The 20,915-nt window shown below is 35.8% G+C and overlaps 1 protein-coding gene across 1 annotated transcript; it reads left to right on the top strand.

Moving 5' to 3' along the window:
• The first annotated feature begins 165 nt into the window (after nt 1-165).
• LOC144440814 (aldehyde dehydrogenase family 3 member B1-like) lies at nt 166-19,121 on the top strand. Its single transcript, XM_078130218.1, has 14 exons — nt 166-368; nt 1,849-1,992; nt 10,264-10,359; nt 11,693-11,828; nt 12,054-12,139; nt 12,436-12,599; nt 12,984-13,161; nt 13,746-13,798; nt 14,179-14,305; nt 14,729-14,799; nt 15,335-15,450; nt 16,099-16,228; nt 16,943-17,078; nt 17,871-19,121. Exons 1-14 carry the CDS (start codon nt 351-353, stop codon nt 17,910-17,912), a joined length of 1,497 nt encoding a protein of 498 aa, XP_077986344.1. The 5' UTR covers nt 166-350; the 3' UTR covers nt 17,913-19,121.
• Nucleotides 19,122-20,915: the final 1,794 nt, after the last annotated feature.

Raw genomic sequence — 20,915 nt, forward strand, 5'->3', positions numbered from 1 at the left:
TCGATTAATGATAGATACATTTCATGATTTAGATCATATTGCGATTAAATCTTTTAGAAATAATAAAAATATATAATTGTATACTCTTTGCGTACATTTACAATATTCTAGAAGTGATCAATAATGTCATATTTTTACAATTCGTATTAGTTCAATATCCTTTCAATATCATGAAACGGTCAAAGTTCAATGTACGAGTCCACAGGGTGCTGAGGTGGTGCTTACACATCGGAACCTGCTCTCCATCCAGAAAGCTGTACATAGCTACCTTGGGCCTTAGCTTTACCAAAAAGAGCACGGTATAGGAACGAACTTTCAAATATTTTCGTATTTGTTCAACTGCAGAAGCGATGGCAGATGCACACCAGGTAAGGCACAACACGCAAGTACCAGTCCCATGGCATGATTATTACACAGTATGATTCATTCTTATATATAAATAATTATATTAGATGTGACCATGGTTGATCACAGGGACGGATAACTTTTGCCGTCAGCAGTTGAAACTAATTCACAGAGTGTGAAATAGTTCTTGTCCTGGAACGATTTCCACCACACATAGAATAGATACTTGAATCCTGAGGACAGTGGTGATGGGAGGGTGCAGGGGGATGGTGCATGGGTACACAGGTAGGGAAGATTGATACAACACAGCTTTACTATTAACGTTACAAAACAGTTGTATAATCTTTACTATTAAACACTGCGGGGGATTATTAGAAGTAGTTAATAATTTATGACAGAAGCACTTTGCATTTAACAGTTTTGCAAGAACAACTACATATAAATCTTTTGTTACTGATGTAAAACTGTCCAGTAGTATAGTACTACAGTATTACATTGATTTTACTCACCTGATGATGGTCTGTTGACAGGATGTAAACTACATGTAGTTTGTAAGGGACTGATTGCCACAATATATGTGTATCTTTACAAATACAGTGTAGGTGCAAGCTAGTCTATAGTTAGAACTTTCAGAAACCCTTGAGTTCAAGTTTTTGTTGAGACCCCCCAGTTTTCATTTTTGTTTTTGTAATGTATTATAATATAATGGTTCCACACAGGGAGTGACTGGATCATGAATATAATTTGTTGCCTTGATTTTAACCCTTTCAGGACTAGAAACTTTCCCGCCAAAATTTTTGTACAAAAATTCTTGTTTCTCTGTAATTTTTGGAAAAAGATCAACTTTATTTTAGACCAGAATTCAAGAAATATTACTTCCCAATGAAGTAATATTCTTAAATTTTAGAAAATGTTCTTACAATCAAGTTTCTATTTATTCCAATGTCGTCTCTAGGAATGAAAGGGTTAATATTATTTTCAGTGGAAGTCAGCAGCCAGTTTTGTAGTGATGTAGTAGTAGTAATACTAATAATAATAAAAAAAATTCCATACTTTCATAAAGATTTATTAGCTTGGAAACTTGTCAATTCCAAGTCTGCCTTGTATTCATGAAGGATGTTTTACACAAGGGAATAGGCATTTTAGACTTACGAATATTCAGTGTGCAACTGGAATGTATTATTTCTGCTGACTCCCATGATGCAATAGTCATAGGAAGGAAACCTTGTAAAGGCACAAGATCAACTTGATGTTTCTCTGAAATTGCAAGTAGTTATAGGTGATGTAAAATCATGAAATGACTCTCCAGAACCCATAGTTTAAGAAAATGATTCCATTTCCTAGAGTGCCATTCCCCTGTTAATTAAGAGGTATGTTTTGCCATGTTGGATTGCATGATTTCCATGGATACATGAGATTTATGTACTTTTCACTGTTTTTGATTATCAGTATTCATCATTATTAAACTTTGGGATTTATTGCAATTTTTTTTTTCAACTGTAGATTGTAGAAACTGCTCGTAGAGCATTCAATACTGGCAAGACCAAATCTCTTGCATTCAGGCTGGATCAGTTGTCCAAGTTAAAGAAAATGTTGGAAGAAAACAAAGATAGACTGGCTGAGGCTTTGAAGAAGGACTTACATAAGGTAAATGGTAGTAGTTAGGAGATATCATGTACTGCTCATTTCATGTTACTGTTCACCTGTTCTGTTTGATTCAACCATGCAGAAACCAAAAAGAAACTGAACATTTTACAATTGCAATTTCTTGTTATGTTTTGGCTAAATGTAATGAACCATTTCAACATACTGCAATCGCATGCAGATACATGGCCATCAATGTTTTGTTATCTACATTTGATGTCTGTATGGCGGCACGTTTAAGTCGTTAGTTTATTTCATGTAGACAAAATGTCACAAGAAACTATATTCATTCAATCTTACTATTGTAAAGTGTATCATATGCAGTTTCTTATTGGTTTCTGTGTGGTTTTATCAAACAGAGCTGGTGAACACTAACATGAAACTGTCAGTATTTCCATTTTTGCAAGCCAGAACATACTTTCTACTGTTGCAACAACACTGTTTTTTCAAACACGCTCCATAAGCACTAACAGTGGCTATTATAATTACATTCAGTTTCAATGATCAAACATTTTTGATAAGAGCTACATTTAACCAAGAAATGTCAACAAAAACTTAGAAAAGTATTGTTTGTTCAGTTAGTGTATTAAAGTAATAAACTGCAATGGGTAGGGTCAGTTAGATCTATACTATAAACAGTGAGCATGAAATTCAAATGACTCAGTTCAAGTTTATTTTTTGTAATATAGATATGGTTTTGCCCAGCCACTGTGGTTTATTACTTGTATTTACATGACATATGTTAGGCCTAATAAAAAGATTGTATGGTTACGAATATGCTCAATTTTAGAATAGATGGTGTAGGTTTTTTTTTAAATTTTTTTTTTATTATATATTTTTTTCTGTGTGAGTGTCTAGTTCAGGTTTCTATTGTTTTCCAAATGGTCTCTGTGTTCTTTATTTCTTCCTATCAGATGTGCAGCCATTACAGATTGAAAGAACAGTCTTATTTTGTCTTTTTAAGTTGATGTCAGTTTCCGCATCCACTATTTCTCGTGAGACTTCACAATGTTGTGATTTTTTAATTTTTTTTATCAATATGTAAAAATAAAGTTTAGGGTCTGCAGTGAAACACTACGTGGGGTTGGGTAACTGGAACCAAACAATTATTTTTTTTAGGTCTTACTTATCTACATTTGTAAGTTTCAGTTGATGTTATTTGCTTGAATGTGGCTCTAATCAAACTGAACTGTATGCAAGTATAATTTCTGCTGTATATGATATGTAGCTGTACTGATATTAGTTTGAAGGCTTCATTGTTGTTTATGCTCCACTGCAGTGTAAACAACAACAACATGGAAGAACAGCAACATAGAACAACAGTAACATTGAGTACACATGATAACAAGTCATTTTAGTCTGTTGTGAAATCAGATCTCCAAAAGGACCTCGTTTATCTTGTTTATCACATTTCATTTTTTTTGCATTGTCTATAGTACATGTTCAGTGACTAGTTAACTTTTTATGAGAGGAAAAAGGAGGTCACCCAATGAACATTAAAAGAATAGTACCTGTGTAGATGTGATAAAGACAGAGAAATTACCTTGAGTCCTTTCCTCCTTCAGATTACAATAAATAAATTCTTAATGATAGATACTAGTAGTTAAGAAATCATAAATTTAGTGTCCACCAAGACTTTGGCAACTCAAGACTCTACATCATTAACATTTTATTCAAATATGCCTCCATAACTCCTGGATGACCTTTGCAGGTTTTTTAGGTCACATCATTTCATTTTAACTTTGTGCCTTCTGTATAATAGAAGTGTGCAATACTAAACAATCTCAAGTTCAATTTACTAAGTATATCTTGTAGTATGCAAGAGTGACAGTAAACCCTGGGGGTGGGGGTGGGGGGTGGGGGAGGGCTTCCATGTAGATATGTGTGTAATTTAGTGAAGTTCTGTGTGTATAGTAAAGTGGTATAAATTATATACAAATCTCACATACTGTTGTGCTTGTAATCTGATATTTTTAAAGGTAAAAATGCATATGAAATGAAAATTTGTAAAAATCTCACTTTGATGTTTGGTTTAGACAGCAACCATTGATATAGCCTAGACTCAAGTCATGTGGAGACTTTGACTGTCATGGGGAGAGAACAATCAAAATTCCCACAGGACCTGACACTAGGCTACCATTGATGGATTCATACAGTAACCATTGATATAGCCTAGATAGCCTAGACTCAAGTCATGCGGAGACTTTGACTGTCATGGGGAGAGAAGAGTCAAAATTGCCACAGGACTTGACACTAGGCTACCATTGATGGATTTATACAGTACTAATGGTCAAATCTCCCCATAACATCCCATCAGTTTATAAAACAATCCAATTCAAATAACTGTAATTTGTATCACTCAGTGTGATACCTAGAATTGCTCTATATATAATTTCTCCACTCTTCATTTGAATAAAATTGATTTAACACAATTATGTTCTTTTGTATGAAATAGCGACCTGAGTGAGTTATTGCCAAACAGTCTGGTCAACACTTAAATTAGCACCTTGGGAGATTACTAGTAACTGGTCAAAATAAAAAAAAAAAACTGACCACATTTTCCTACACAAAATTTGAAATGAAAAACAAAGCAATCGCAGATTTAAACTGTAAGGTACGTCATGTTGTTCATCCCACAAGGCTTCCTAACCACAGTGAGTGAGTGAGTGCTGGTTGATAGGCGGCATGGCACAAATGTCATATCTTAATACAGACTATTTGAAGATTCTGAGACGAAAAATCTCCCAAGAGCCTGGTGCCAGTCTACCCATCATCAATGTATAGAACAATCCAATACAAAGAACAATGTGTACTTTATATCACTCACTGTGTTACCTATAAATAACACAATGTTTATACATTGTAATTCATGGCCAAAAGTGGTTTCTATACTAAAAGAAACTTGTAAGCTTTATGCTTCTGAGTTGGCTTTTCATTGAACTGTTCATTCCGGCATACCATAGAAATACTTCCATGGTAATACCTGGGTACGAGTATATTGTCTAAAAGTATAGACTTTGTCCCGGTGTTTAGATGACTCATCAACAGGTTGTAATGAAGGTAAACAAACTTTTAATCACACAATTAGGATTATGCTTGAACTACATACAAACTAGTAAAGTTGACTAAAACTTATTCAGAGAGTGTACATTGACCCTATTATGGCCCAGGATATGACGAAGTCATAAAGTGTTTTGTTAATGTTTGAGCAAGGTTTTGCCTTTTTATCACCTTCTGATACTAAAAACATTGCATTTGTAGTGAATAATGAATGTATTTCTCAGCCTTTTGTTGGAAATTTACCCTCCACAAATCATACCTCAAGTGTTTTCTTATAATGAAAGTACCCAGGTAATTATACAATTTTGGCCAAGTTGTAACACTGCATGAAATCGAAAGGATAGTGTTACAAAATCTGTATACATGATGGTCACACAATGGAATTGCAGCAAATCTGGAATTGCAGCAAATTTGGAATTGCAGCAAATCTGGAATTGCAGCAAATTTGGAATTGCAGCAAATCTGGAATTGCAGCAAATTTAGAATTGCAGCAAATCTGGAATTGTAGCAAATTTGGAATTGTAGCAAATTTGGAATTGCAGGAAATTTGGAATTGTAGCAAATTTGGAATTGCAGCAAATCTGGAATTGCAGCAAATCTGGAATTGCAGCAAATTTGGAATTGCAGCAAATCTGGAATTGCAGCAAATTTGGAATTGCAGCAAATCTGGAATTGCAGCAAATCTGGAATTGTAGCAAATTTGGAATTGTAGCAAATTTGGAATATCTGCAATTCTGTTGTGTATCATGTAAGCATCATATTTTGACTTTGATTATGCCTTTACTCAAATTACTGTGTTGTTCCCAGCAAACAATGCAGGTTGTCATTTTGATAATTTCCTGCATATAAATTGCTATTGCCATTTGTGTTTGAATGGCAAGTTGAAGCACTACTGTATCCTAGTCAACTGTTAAAATGGGGACCTGGTAGGACAAAGGATCAATTCAAATCCTCTAAACCTTTCTGGAATGGAATCCAACACCCTAATGGGCCGAGATGGACTATTTCATATGAGCTCAGTTGGTGAAGTTTTGTCAGCTCATTTGAAATAAAAATTCCCTTCCAGACTGTTTGTGTATGGGATTATTTTTATTTTATGCTATTTTTCTGATGTCATCTTCATTCTGCTGATTCAGAAAATAAAATTGACAACTCATTGATTGATAGAGTATGACCCTCTACCACTATTGGTGGAGGGTCTATGCTACATAGTATTGGATCCATTGAATTGATCCCACACTTGCTATCCCTCGCCCTCAGACTGCCAGGACATGACAGTATGTAGGCTCTCCAGTATAGTCTATTTATATAATAACTAAACCATGTGATTGTGAGTGGAGGGGTAAATCATAATAATACTGTATAGGAACTAGACTAGCTCTCCAGAGAGTTGAGGAAGTTATGGGTTGTTATCTTTACAGGGAGATGCCAGGGATTAGTGCACATATGTATCTAGCATAACCCTAAAGCTCTGCTGTGTGAAGGAGAGGTGCAGTGTAAACATTCACCATTAGTTAGGACTATTACATGAACCCCATCACCTGTGACTAAGCCAGGGGTCTAATATAGGTTAGATTATCTACTGTGAGCCCAGAGTGTATAAACAATATCATGGATTTCTTTGGCCTCCTCTGAGCCCAATCATTTGAATGGTTATATAATGGAGTGCTGTGTCCTTGTAAAGCATCAGTTAGGCTGCTTTTGTATCATCATCTTTCGATCAAATTAAGGGGTAAATTTACTGTTTATGTATTACAGAATTCAACATTACAGATACATTGTGCCTACTACATGTACATGATATGCACGCATGTACCAGTGCACATTTTTGAAGTTATCATTATTGTTGACACTGAGTCTGCTGTTCTCATGTTACAAAGTTCATTGACCCTATATAAAGATAAGATTTGTGAACCTTGCACTGGACATTCATCTGCATACCTGCATGTGCATTGTGGTTTTAGAATCTCCATGGTAACCATAATATATGCCTTATTAGGTATCAAAACATTGACAATTTGTCATTAGACAATATAAATTGTCTAGTCTGCCAGGATTTAGTAGTGCATTAATGTTCTGATGTGCAAAGAGATTCTACAATGATGGCAATATTCATTTGCATAAGCCACAAGCACTCGAATCAATCTGTATGATTGGGGGGGGGGGGGGGGGGGGAGAATGTATAGTGAATAAGAGAAGGTACAAAGGTGCTCGACATTTGAACTGCTGACCCCGATTACACCCTCATTAGCATAACGTTGGACATCCAGGATTACAACATTTCATCACAAAAATGTTAAATAAAGTAATAATTCTAGCTAATGAATAGCTAAAAGGAATTAAATAATAACGTCTTGTTGCCATCGCTCCATACTTTGCGCTAAAAATGGTATCTATTTTGATTTCGAATCGTACGGCCGGCTGCGCTGTCGTCCAATCAGAAGCCACAAGTGTATGTTAATAACGGTCTGCAGTTCAAATGTCGAATACCTTCGTACCTTCTCTTATTCACTATACATTTTTAATAAAAATCATACACATTGATTCAAGTGTCTGTGGCATGAGCCATTACAATGGAAGTAATACACATTGATTCAAGTGCCTGTGGCATGAGCCATAACATTGGAAGTAATACACATTGATTCAAGTGCCTGTGGCATGAGCCATAACATTGGAAGTAATACCAAACTTAATAAAACGTTTATGGTTTTCAAAAAATCAAAGCAAAGGATAACATTTGGAGGACATTGTAAATAATATTGTAAATATCATGTAATATTCTAAAAGGTACATCAGATATCTGCTTCCAATACATGGAAAGATACACCATACATGTATGATTAGCCCATATAATAAAGTACATACATGTAATATAATATACAGTGTACAGAGTTTCCAAAAGTGCTACTAATGGGAATATTTGGGGATGGATTTACATCAGATATATTTTGTCCTGGATAGATACACCATACAAAATATATTCCATATAAAGAAATATATACATTACGTATACAGGATATAATTTGCAAAAGTGCTTCTGAGTTGAACATTTGGTGAAGGTGAGGATGGGGTACCATATAGTTAGTTAAAGTTTACACTAAAATGGTGTACATGTCTGTTTTCAAAAGTGCAAAAGTTATAAAGTGTTTTGAAAACATTTTATAACCCAGAAGTAAATCTCAAAGCTGTATCTTTCTTTCTGTCTTATGGCAATGGGTTGTAATTTATGTAAATCATAATTACAGTTGTTCAAATACCATTTTTATGGTATAAATAAAAATCTGTACTTGTATATTTGTTTTAGTATTTGATATTGACTCTCTTACAGCCCTCGGAGCTTTGCTTTACTAAAATTAAAGCTAAACGAATTATTTTGTATGTACCGATGCCAGCTAATTAACCGTACTCGAATATCCTTGTACTGTGCGCCCTCATCGACCACGATAGGGATAACCATTCGTTGACGTGTGATTGCGATGCTCCGTGTTATATGGAGCGTCGCAGTCACACGTCAACGAACATATATCTCTGTGTGGTCGATGAGGGCGCACAGTACAAGGTTGTTCGAGTACGATGGAGTACGTTATGTAGATGGTATTGGTACATACAAAATAATTCATTTAGCGTAGATTTTAGTAAAGCGAAGTTCCGAGGACTGTGAGAGAGTCTATATTTGATATTGAAAGGGAGTTTTCAAGCATCATGTTTCCATTCCACAATACAACAATAGCACCACTGGGATTAGTACTGCTGTCATTGTCATGAAATAAATGAAACTTTTGTAAAAAAGGTGAATGACCCCTTACATGCAGTACAATGGTAAGTCATTATGTATGTTAGTCTGGATGCATACGTGGTCTCTAACTACATTATAAACCGCGTCTGGTCAAAGTCTCTCAGTCAGCACAAAAACTTGTTCATCTAATCAATGAATGGCAACTGTTACAGTTACATAAACAGTGTATAAGTAGCATCCTGAGGAGGTACAATGTACATGTATGTAAGGGTACCTAAAATGTTAAACAGAGACCATGATTTGAGAGTCTCAGTTTGCAATAAAATAGCCATCTCAGACCAGTCTCGGAAGGCAAAATATTGCCATCTGAGACCAGTTTCAGTTTGCCAGTCTCAGATTGCAAAAACTAGGTGAGAGTAGTCTCAGTTTGCAAAAAATCGTGATCTGAGACGACTCCATCACAGATGGCAAAATAATCTGTCTAGATGGCAAAAACCAGTCTCTGATGTTAGGTTGTTACTGGTACAGAACATTGTACATCCATGTATAGAGTTACAGATTGTTCATGACATATCTTTGAAAAAGGCAAAATCATAGACACACCAATGAATAAAGTTATGGATGTATATAAAATGAACTCTGTTAGAACTTCCATGGTTATAGCGTGGAAGTATAACCGATATGGGTGATACTTCCATGGTTAGAGTGTTTATGTTTATACAGGATGTTGCACTGCTATTCTGGCAAAACTGTACATTTCAAAAAAGCATGCATTATCATATTCCATACTACAAGTATGTGACAAGCTTGCAGAGCTTAGAGGAATCTTATGAATTTTTCTTTGCCTAAAAGGTTGTTACTGGTATAGAGCATGGATGTGCATCCATGTATAGAGTTACAGATTTTTCATGGCTTCTCTTTGACAGACACACCAATGAATACCAATTACTAGTATACACCCACAGACTTGTCTGGTGTTGCTATCTCAAGAAGCTCTCTATACCCACAGACTAATCTGTGTTACTATCTCAAGAAGCTCTCTACACCCAGAGACTTGTGTGGTGTTACTATCTCAAGAAGCTCCCTACACCCGCAGACTAGCTGTCTAGTGTTACCATCTCAAGAAGCTCTCTACACCTAAAGACTTATCTGGTGTAACCATTTCAAGAAGCTCTCTACACCCACAGATTTGCCTGGTGTTACTATCTCAAGAAGCTCTCTACACCCACAGAATTGTCAAAAACTGCTTAGCCAATTACTTTGATATTTCATGGGATAGTTATACCCATACATTTTAGTTTATTCAAAAGTGAGGATCTCAGTTACAGAATGTGACAATTTATTAAAGTACAGTGCTGTGATATCTTAAAATATGTCTAGCCTTTATGTTATATTAATATACATAGTATTACTATTACCTGTTTGTGGCATTATGTTTCTAATTTGTTATCTTTATGGTTGATTTTCTCTGTTTCAAGGCCAAACTAGAAGCAATGGGTTTTGAGATAGAAATGTCAAGGAATGACTGTGTACATGCCATGAACAACCTGGAAGATTGGATGAAACCAGGAAAGGTCAGTGAAACAGTTAGCACATACTTCTATTGAATGTCTTGTACCACACACAATCAAGGAAGGATGTGTTTGAATGTCTTGTACCACACGCAATCCAGGAAGTATGTGTTTGAATGTCTTGTACCACACACAATCCAGGAAGTATGTGTTTGAATGTCTTGTACCACACACAATTCAGCTAGGTGTGTGTTTGAATGTCTTGTACCACACACAATCCAGGGTGTACAGTCATGTATGTGTTTGAATGTCATGTACCACACACAATCCAGGGTGTACAGTCATGCATGTGTTTGAATGTCTTGTACCGCACACAATCCAGGGTGTATGTGTTTGAATGACTTGTACCACACACAATCCAGGGTGTATGTGTTTGAATGTCTTGTACCACACTCAATCCAGGGTGTATGTGTTTGAATGTCTTGTACCACACACAATCCGGGGGATATGTGTTTGAATGTCTTGTACCACACACAATCCAGGGTGTATGTGTTTGAATGTCTTGTACCACACACAATCCAGGGTGTATGTGTTTGAATGTCTTGTACCACACACAATCCAGGGTGTATGTGTTTGAATGTCTTGTACCACACACAATCCAGGGTGTATGTGTTTGAATGTCTTGTACCGCACACAATCCAGGGTGTATGTGTTTGAATGTCTTGTACCACACACAATCCAGGGTGTATGTGTTTGAATGTCTTGTACCACACACAATCCAGGGTGTATGTGTTTGAATGTCTTGTACCACACACAATCCAGGGTGTATGTGTTTGAATGTCTTGTACCACACACAATCCAGGGTGTATGTGTTTGAATGTCTTGTACCACACACAATCCAGGGGATATGTGTTTGAATACAGGACAAATATATTATTAAATTAAAACTGGTACAAATGGTTAAAATACTTGGATAGCCAACAAATCAAAGACTTTTTTCCAATGGGGTCCATAGTCTGGTAGATATAGTGTGGCCTTAGGGATGATCGCACAATGTCGCACAAGCTTAACAAACGAACATTGTTTGTTTAGGTCAAATCCCCTCCCCCTTCCCCCTCCACCTTCCCCTAAATTACATTGACACCAGACCTCCCCCCTAAACAAACGAAGTTCGTTTATTGAGCTTGTGTGACATTGTGCCATCAACCTTTAAGCTTTACCTCGCTGTAAAGAGAAGCCTGATGAGGGTGAAATAACAACATATTTTATAGTCTGGTGTCTTTTCTGGTTTCCTTTATTCATTTTACTTGTTGAGAAACAGACCATACAGTTTTATTTTTACCATACATGTAGACTATATCACTGTATGAATATTTGTTTACGTTGGTGTTTACAGGTAAAGAAGAATGCTGTAACTGCTATGGATACTATGTACATTAAGTATGAACCATTTGGTGTGTGTTTGATTCTTGGTGCATGGAATTATCCAGTTCAGTTGACAATGCTGCCATTGATTGGTGCCATGTCAGCAGGTATGTTACCCAATTCTTATCATCTTTGATGTTTACAATGTCTTCAGGTCTGTTATTCCAACAGTGCTGGCATCTTTGATGTTTACAGTGTCTTCAGATCATTTATTCCAACAGTCCTGTCAACAGTCCTGTCAGTGTGTAGCAACTCATAGTGACAAGGCCCCTTAGTTCACCCATCACTGATTGGATATATTTGTATACATATACATGGTTTTCTGTTGACAGGCAACTGTGCTGTTATCAAACCATCTGAAGTGTCACCACACACCGCTGATGTTTTAGCCGACATGATCCCAAGATACCTAGACAAGGTAAGTGTCGCCACACACCGCTGATGTTTTAGCTGACATTGCAGTGCATTGAGTTTCAAAAACAGACTTGGCATATGTTGTTTCACATATATTTTTTAAGTAGGAAGCCATCATAAAATTGTCTATATAAATTAAAAATCCAAGACAACTACCCAATCGTCATCCATATGGCCACTTTGAGATGTGTTGATGGCACTTCCTTAGCTTTCAATTGTATTTCTTAATGTTAAATCAGGAAAGGGTCTGGATAGTTAAACAGATATATTAAAGGAATATTATTATCACTGCTCAAACAGGAATGCTATCCAGTTTATTGCGGTGCTGTCAAAGAAACAACAGCTTTGTTGGAGGAGAGATTTGACTACATTTTCTACACTGGTGGTGGTAATGTAGCTAGGCATGTGATGGCAGCTGCAGCCAAGAATTTAACACCTTTGACCTTGGAGCTTGGTGGCAAGAGGTCAGTATTTACACCGGGGAGAGGAGGGAGGGGGACTTGGATGGGTAATGGGTACAGATGTACTCTGGTGGATTAAAATTACAGACAGTGGCACAAACACTGCAAAAATTAAAAAACAAGGTAACCTGCCAAGGACTTTTTGAAAAATGTTGGAAAAATTTAAAAATTGACAACTTGGAAACGATGTTGTCCAAAATATGGGGTCAAAGGTCATACATGCATTAAAAGAGGGGGCCAATCATATACATAACACAGTTAAAATCAAATGTCCAAAGTCTACATGAGTCGAAGAGGGGATGGCGTTGGTTTAAATGTGGTACATGTATACATACCCTTACTATGTGAGTTCATTTATTTGATTGCTACGTTTCCTTACTTTTACAGTCCGTGCTACGTGGACCGTAACTGTGATCTGAGTGTTGCTGCTAATCGTATAGCATGGGGCAGGTTTGTTAATGCTGGTCAGACATGTATTGCACCAGACTACATTATGTGTGAAAGAGCCATACAAGATCAACTTGTAGCAAATATTGAAACATCTGTCAAGAAGTTTTTCGGAGAAGTAAGTCAATCCTTTATGATGAAGTGTATAATTTTTTATTTATTTATTTATTTTCTGCATCCCTTTTATATCAGGGGCTCACTAAAAACATTAGGAGCAGCATTTACATAGAATCAAATACATACAAAATATCATGTTAAAATAGCAACTAATAACTTCAAAGAAATAATAAGAGAGAAAGAAAGAGATAAAAATTTACAATTCTCCATCAGGTTAAACATGTTTTCCTATGTTCCATTGTACTAATTAGAAATCGCTGGATAAATTTGTCAATTTTTTGACTTATTAGATTGTTATAATTTTTTGTACTGTCTCCTATAAAGAGGCTTAACAGTTCTTTGTGCATCATTGGAAAGCATACATGTTGAATACATGTGTACAGTGGTCCTGTACACAAATATGCATTGTGCAAATATCATTTTCTACCGTGTGTGGAGTTTGGAAAAAATATGGTGAAAAAAAGGCTTTGACACACACATTCTCATGTGAAACAAAAGACTTTTATTTCTCAGTAGGTCAATGTGTATTTATAGTTAAATACGTTTTGTAACATTTGACATATGTTATGTCTTTTTTTCCCGTAGAATCCCAAACAATCTTCAAGCTTTGGTCGTATTGTCAATGAAAGACATTTCCAGTAAGTTTATGTATCTTAATATTACAGCTGAAATGTCCTTGATATCATAGAGACCATCACATAGCCCATTGGATAGCTGGCTGTTAATGCTAATATTACCACTTTCTTGTAAATTTCAATGTAAAAGGTGGTAAAATAAAACCACAAATTTAATGGTGTGTCTGCTATTGCAATGTTGAATTAATTTGTGTGTGCTATCACTGTTATGATTGGTAGTTTTTAAGACATTATTCACTTAAAATGCATGAATGCATGCATGTGTAGTTTTGTGCATGTTTTGTTTGTTTGTTTGTTTGTGGGTGTGCATGAGGAGAACCAGACAAGTCATTTATGGTAATGGAGTGTTTCATTTCACCAATTCTCTTATCAAAAATTTTCAGACGTATTACTGATTTAATGAAAAGTGGTAAAGTGGTCATTGGAGGAGAGACTGATGCAGCAGAAAAATTTATATCACCTACAGTAGTTGTTGATGTCAAACACTCTGACCCTGTCATGGAACAGGAGGTAAGAACACACAAACACACACTCTGACCTTGTCATGGAACAAAAGGTAAGAAAACACAAACACACACTCTGACCCTGTCATGGAACAAGAGATAAGTAAACACAAACACACACTCTGACCCTGTCTTGGAACAAGAGGTAAGACAACACAAACACACTCACGCACTCTGATCTTGTTCTGGAACAAGAATGAAAAACATAAACACATATTCTTACCTTGCCATAGGACAATAGGTAGAAGAAAACAAACATATATTCTGTCCCATTCAATGCCCACCATAAAACAAGAGATGAAAAAACACAACAGTTACCGCACATTCTGCTCTGACCTTGTTACAGAACAAAAGGTGATGAAAACTCTTTCATTGCCCTTTACTGCAATTTTTGTCAGCAGTTTACAAATATTTTATGTTTTTCTTGTAGATTTTTGGTCCAGTACTACCTATTATGAATGTGGATGGAGTGCAGGATGCTATCAATTTCATAAATAGCAGGTAGCTATAAAACTTTCTGTATTCCATCTTGTCATCTAATCTAGATCAAGACGTCATCTAGTAATGTGTACATTCATAGTTTGCAGGGGTATTAGTTGGAAGAGTATAGGGAGGATGTAGGGGGTGGTTCATGCAGTTTATATGAAGATGTGTGAGCTTTGTCGTAACAAAATTCAATGTTCTATGCTGTTCTTTGTATTGGATAATATTCATTTCAGAGATTATGTCTTCTGTTTGTTTCTTGATGATGTAGACTGTAATATACATCATGTCATTCTGCCCTCACTGGTCTCCTACGATGCGTGAGAGCACCCCATCATGGCATACCTTACAGACCATTGCTGGTGTAGTACATTAATGTAGTGTAAAGTCACTGTCCGGGGAATGGCTAGTACATTACAGTCCTGTTGGAACAAGTGACTCTGAGAACCCCCTCATGACTATGAAACAGGTTTCATTTCATTTCCATTTTCAGAGACAAACTTCTTGCTTTATATTGTGTTTTCAATACAAAACTTTACTCCTTACATTTCAGGGACAAACCGCTGGCTCTATATGTATTTTCAAAGAATAATGATTTGATACAAGAAGTGATTGACAAAACTTCAAGTGGTGGAGTGTGTGCCAATGATACCTTACTACATGCAGGCAGTAAGTACATATGCTGGCAGTAATTAGAACATGCAGGGAGTGAGTGCAAATAGTTATACACATACTGTGTTCTGTGTAAGCCTTGATAATACCTTAAAGGGATACACCACTTCTTTATTTTTTGTCAATTATTCGTTTTGGAGAGTCATTTTATGATTTTTACATCACATGTATTTGCTGAGAGACACCAAGTTAAAACCTGGTTTTTATTCATTGTTCAGAGGTGGTCTTTACCATGGACATACATTACCTCATGTGAGTCAGTACACAAACATATATAATAACTGAACATAAATATTTATGACTCCTAAGTGATCATTACCTTCAAATAAAACAATCATGATATGACTCCAGAACCCAGTTTATGAAAATGTCTCATATATTTCCTACAGTGATGTTCCCCTTTAATGACATAATCATTTGTTAGTCTGTAAGGTATGCCTTAAGAGGGCGCCCTCACACATCAGTTAACCACTTTCATAGATAGAGCAGACGGAGTGACAACTTTCATAGATAGAGCAGACGGAGTGACACAACTTATCCTACAGTCTAATCATTTGCTAGACATTGTGTTCCTTCATACAAATACACTATTTCATTGGGTATTAGTACACAAACAGTAATCTATATATTGCATTGTATTGACAGTTGAAACATTACCATTTGGTGGTGTTGGTGGTAGTGGTATGGGTGGTTACCATGGCAAGTTCTCTTTTGATACATTTTCTCATAAGAGAGGTGTCCTGATCAAAAGTTTTGGTATGGAGAAAATGAACAGGTAAGTAGTGATTTTACAAATTTACATGGCAATGTCTATTTTTTACACTTGATTGTGTACAGTCTTAATAGCTGAATGGACAAAGAAACCATCAAAATCTGATCAAATAACTTGCCAGTCCAAGCCTTACCACTGTTAGTGAATTCTGAACAGTTACTGCAGAAATAGTTTCTTGTACTTTCAGTGTTTTGGTAGTAAATTCTAGAGTCTGTGACACAGAGAGGGACTTCAGGTTATATGACCATTGTTTTTGGTGGAAACCATTGTGGTTTAAGTTCACAGACAAGATTTGAACCGTGATTGACAACGATGACCCCTATTTAGTGGTCACCTCTAGGTGGCGCTCTATTCAGTTCATTCAAAACAAAATATTCACTTTGCTATAACTTCATGACATGTAAAATTCTCTTTGATTAACCCACAAAATTGTTGTGTCTGACACGCTTTTGTTGTACAGTTATGTGTTGTTTGTGGCTTATTATAGATATCCACAACATAGTGAAATGGTTACACTGTTTTGTTGATATTTTGATTTTTACAGTGTCAGATACCCAACATAGACTGAAGGAGGCAACATAATTATTTGATTTTTACAGTGTCAGATACCCAACATAGACTGGAGGAGGCAACATAATTATTTGATTTTTACAGTGTCAGATACCCACCATAGACTGAAGGAGGCAACATAATTTTAACCTTATTTGATTTTTACAGTGTCAGATACCCACCTTACACAGAAAAGAAGTTAGATTGGATGATGTGGTTGATGAGGAAATCTCCAAAGAAAACCGGATTAAGAGGATGGCTGCCGATAATAATCCTTGGTATCATCGTGGCATTTGCCTTCAGAGTACGTATGAAAAAGAAATAAGTGTTAACATGCATATGCTAACTGGGGTCAGGGGTCATGGTGAGGAGTAGTTGATTGGTGCATAAGATAAGATATTCATATCTGGATTGTTGAGAGTTTTGTATTTTTTTACAAGATGGCAGCTGGTGCCATACACTACCTTCTTTTTGACATGCAAAATTATAGGAATTATATTTTTATAAAACTTTCCCGCTATGTGACTATTTGGGCTTAAACTAAATCAAATCACCAAAACTCAGCTTGTTATCACGGTAGCAGTCTCTAAGATTGTTACCATGGTAGTTGTAATATGTCAATATGTTACTTGATGCAATAATCTTAGCGTAGCTGATGTGTAGGCATGTTACCATAGTGACTATTATTTGGTAACCATGGTAGCAATACATCAGTTTGTCACTATGGTTGTTGTGTATCAGTTTTGCTACTATTGTGTTAACATTTGGGATTGTTAGCGTTGAAAACGGTAGTAGTAAAAAATGAATAGTTATTAAAGATGATAGTGTCATGGTTATAAGAAAGATCTAAAATAATGCTAGTAATTGTACAACTGAAATGAAAAACAATGGTACAGCATTGTTCTGAGAAATGCTGTGAAAGACAATGGCACAGCATTGTTCTGAGAAATGCCCAGAAAGACAATGGCACAGCATTGTGTTTTGTTCTGTTCTAAAAAAGTGCATTGAAAGACTTATTCAAAGAACTATAAACAAATTAAGCTCTGTTAAGTATGTTCCCTTTCTTTTCCTCTTTGTATTGTTTTTGTGTTTCCAGGTTTTTGGTTTGAGTCGTTTTCTGCCAGAGAGTCTGCAGTAGATGAATAAACCTGTGCAGTTCATTTGAATATGCTGGTCAATCCAGCATCAACCACTCTCTAATAATTTAGGTCAGTATTAGCCAATGAATGATGATATTGCCCAGCTCTGACCAATCAAAGATGATCTCTTTCCATTACTGACCAATCACAGATGATTTTGTCCTGCATTGGCCAATCAGTGATGATGTTGCTCAGCTCTGACCAATCAAAGACAATCTCTCTGTCACTGTCCAATCACAGATGATTGTGTCCAGCATTGGCCAATGAATGATTGCTGCTGCTCAGCTCTGACCAATCAAAGATGATCTCATTGTTACTGACCAATCACAGATGATGTTGCCCAGCTTTGACCAATCAAAGATGATCTCTCTGTACTGACCAAACACAGATGATTGTGTCCTGCATTGGCCAATCAGTGATGGATGTTGCTCAGCTCTGACCTATCAAAATTGATCTCTCTGTTACTGGCCAATCATTGATGATTCTTCTCTAGTAGTGCCAATCAATGATGATGTAGTTAATTAATCAGAGATGATTTTACAAGTAGTGACCAATGACTGATGACGTTGCTTAGCTCTGACCAATCTGTAATCCTACTTTTGTCCAGCCCTGGTCAATGAATAATAACATTGTCCAAAACTGACCAATCAAGAATATGTTTGTCCAATACTAACATCAATGCAAGTGAATTAGAGTGTTCATGACGTCAGCATTTTGTTGAAATCTTTCCATACATTAGATGATTACCTGGAGAGAACTGGGAAATGGGATAAGTCTCAAATTTTTTTTACTAGAATTTTAGTTATTTGATCAGGAATCAGAAAGAAAGTCTTGAATAACATGAAGTAAAAACATTAATGATACAAAAAAACAACAACACCATATCACTTTTACTATGGCAATGAATTAAAACAGTATTACCTTAAAAAGTGAAATGGTTGTTAAAATCATGTTGAAATGGATATCAGTGTTGCTATGGTGATTTAGTAAATGAATTGGTTTTGGGTTTGCCATCTAACTCATATCATCACGTCTCTAATCAAACTTGTATTACTCACACTGCTGTGTCATTGTCTTCAATAATGTATGTACAAATCTTTTATGCACACAATTCTAAACAGTGTAGAACCATAGACATTAAAGTGGATATATTGATAAGGTTTGGGTATTTATTTTGTATGTATAATTTATAAAACAATTTTATCATGGCATCCCACTTGAAAAATCAATGTGAAACAACATGTACCAAGTCCTTGATTGGACTCAATAACAAACATTTTGCACATTTTTTTTTTGATAATAGCTTTTAGCAAAGTATTGAGTTACAATCAAGGACTTGGAATGTGTTGTGTCACTTTGATTTTTCAAGTAGGAAGCCATGATAAAATTATTTTATAAATTAAAAATTGAATTAAATACCTGATCCTGATCCACTTTAATAGGACATACAAAGTAAACACAGTTGGGTATTCTTACAGAATAAAACCATTTATCACAGCATTTCAAAAAACCCTTTACAGTTTTACCAGTGGCCTTTAGGGATGATTAAGCTCAACAAACAAACCTCATTCGTTTAGGTCAAAACCTCCTCTCACCTACCCCTAAATGAACATTCACAAGTGGAACATCAAACATTTATATATGATGTAAACTATGATGAAAACTGTAGTGGGCAATCGCACTGACGCCAGACCCCCTCCCCTCCTAAATGAATGAAGTTCGCTTATTGAGCTTGTGTGACATTGTGTGATCTTCCTTTACAGGTAGACATAACTAAACTTACCTTAGAGATATGATTCATTAGTATCAGATATACTTCAGTGTCATTGGTGCATTCACTTCTTCAAATCATGATTTTCAACAATTATTTTTTCAAATCTTTCCTTCAAACTGGGGTGAAATCACTCTTATATAGTTTCTTCTTAAACAACTAGCACAGTAGATAAGTAGACACTTCAAAAACTAGATTCCAATAAAGTAACTTCACTATTACAACTAGCATAGACATACAAAAGGTCAAGTTTGGTAGAAAGACTGCAATGTATTCACAGAAATGTTTATGTCAAATTTATTTCAAATAAAGCTTCATTCAGCATTTGTAATCACTGGGTATTTTATACTTATGGTAGTCTACAATGTGCACATTGTATGAGTTAGAGCCCAGAGTTTGAAATAACACAGCAGAAGTACACTTGTCCCAACACTTGGTTCAAGGTACCACTGTGAGAATTGTTTACTGATTCTTTTCAAATTAGACAATAACCTGTATGGATTAAAGGGTTCTTATATACCCATACACAGGTTTGTAAGTAGCTATATTTAGTAGAAGAATGATAACATTGTGGATGTTCTTAACTGTAACCATTGACCCTACATGAGTTTATGCTGCAACCAAAATATCACTGTACAGGTGCTCTTCAGAGAACTTACTAGATGGGAATTTTCTGGTAAACTTGACTATGCAAATCTTTTTTGAATGGCAATGTAATTATTTTAGAAGTCATAGATTCATATTATGGTTTTCATTTTACGAATAATTTGATAATTGACAAGATTTTGATGATATAAAATGTTGAATATTGCTATCAGATGGCTTGCCTGACTTTCTGTTTCTATCTGTACAATTTTTGTTAATTTATCATTTGAAAACCTCTCTGTTTATAATGTTTACAAGATATGCATAATTTTATGATGTGTGACATCAATATTTACGGTATTATTCCCAAATATTTTTTTTTGTTCAGCCAAGGAAAATACTTCGCTCTAAGGGGTCTTGTCACTACGAGTCGCATAGCTCGTAGTGGCAAAACTATAAGGTAACAAGTACTTTGCAGCTGAATGAAGAAAAATACTGGGAATGATATACCTCGCCTAGCATAATTTATGAAAAATTTGGAAAAGTAATGGCGATTTGGAGCATTTTGATTCATATTTCGAGCCCCACAGAATCAACGACATAGATTATAGTTTGTGATGTAGAATGACTCGAGTATGAAAACCCA

This window comes from Glandiceps talaboti, chromosome 10 (assembly GCF_964340395.1).
Source record: "Glandiceps talaboti chromosome 10, keGlaTala1.1, whole genome shotgun sequence".
NCBI classification, from domain to species: Eukaryota; Metazoa; Hemichordata; class Enteropneusta; family Spengelidae; genus Glandiceps; species Glandiceps talaboti.

Bases quoted from the DNA above. Each gene is read 5' to 3' on its own strand.
- LOC144440814 (XM_078130218.1), top strand. The intron at 1,993-10,263 runs GTAAATGGTAGT...CTCTGTTTCAAG, and splicing joins TGAAGAAGGACTTACATAAG to GCCAAACTAGAAGCAATGGG. The intron at 14,800-15,334 runs GTAGCTATAAAA...CTTACATTTCAG, and splicing joins ATCAATTTCATAAATAGCAG to GGACAAACCGCTGGCTCTAT.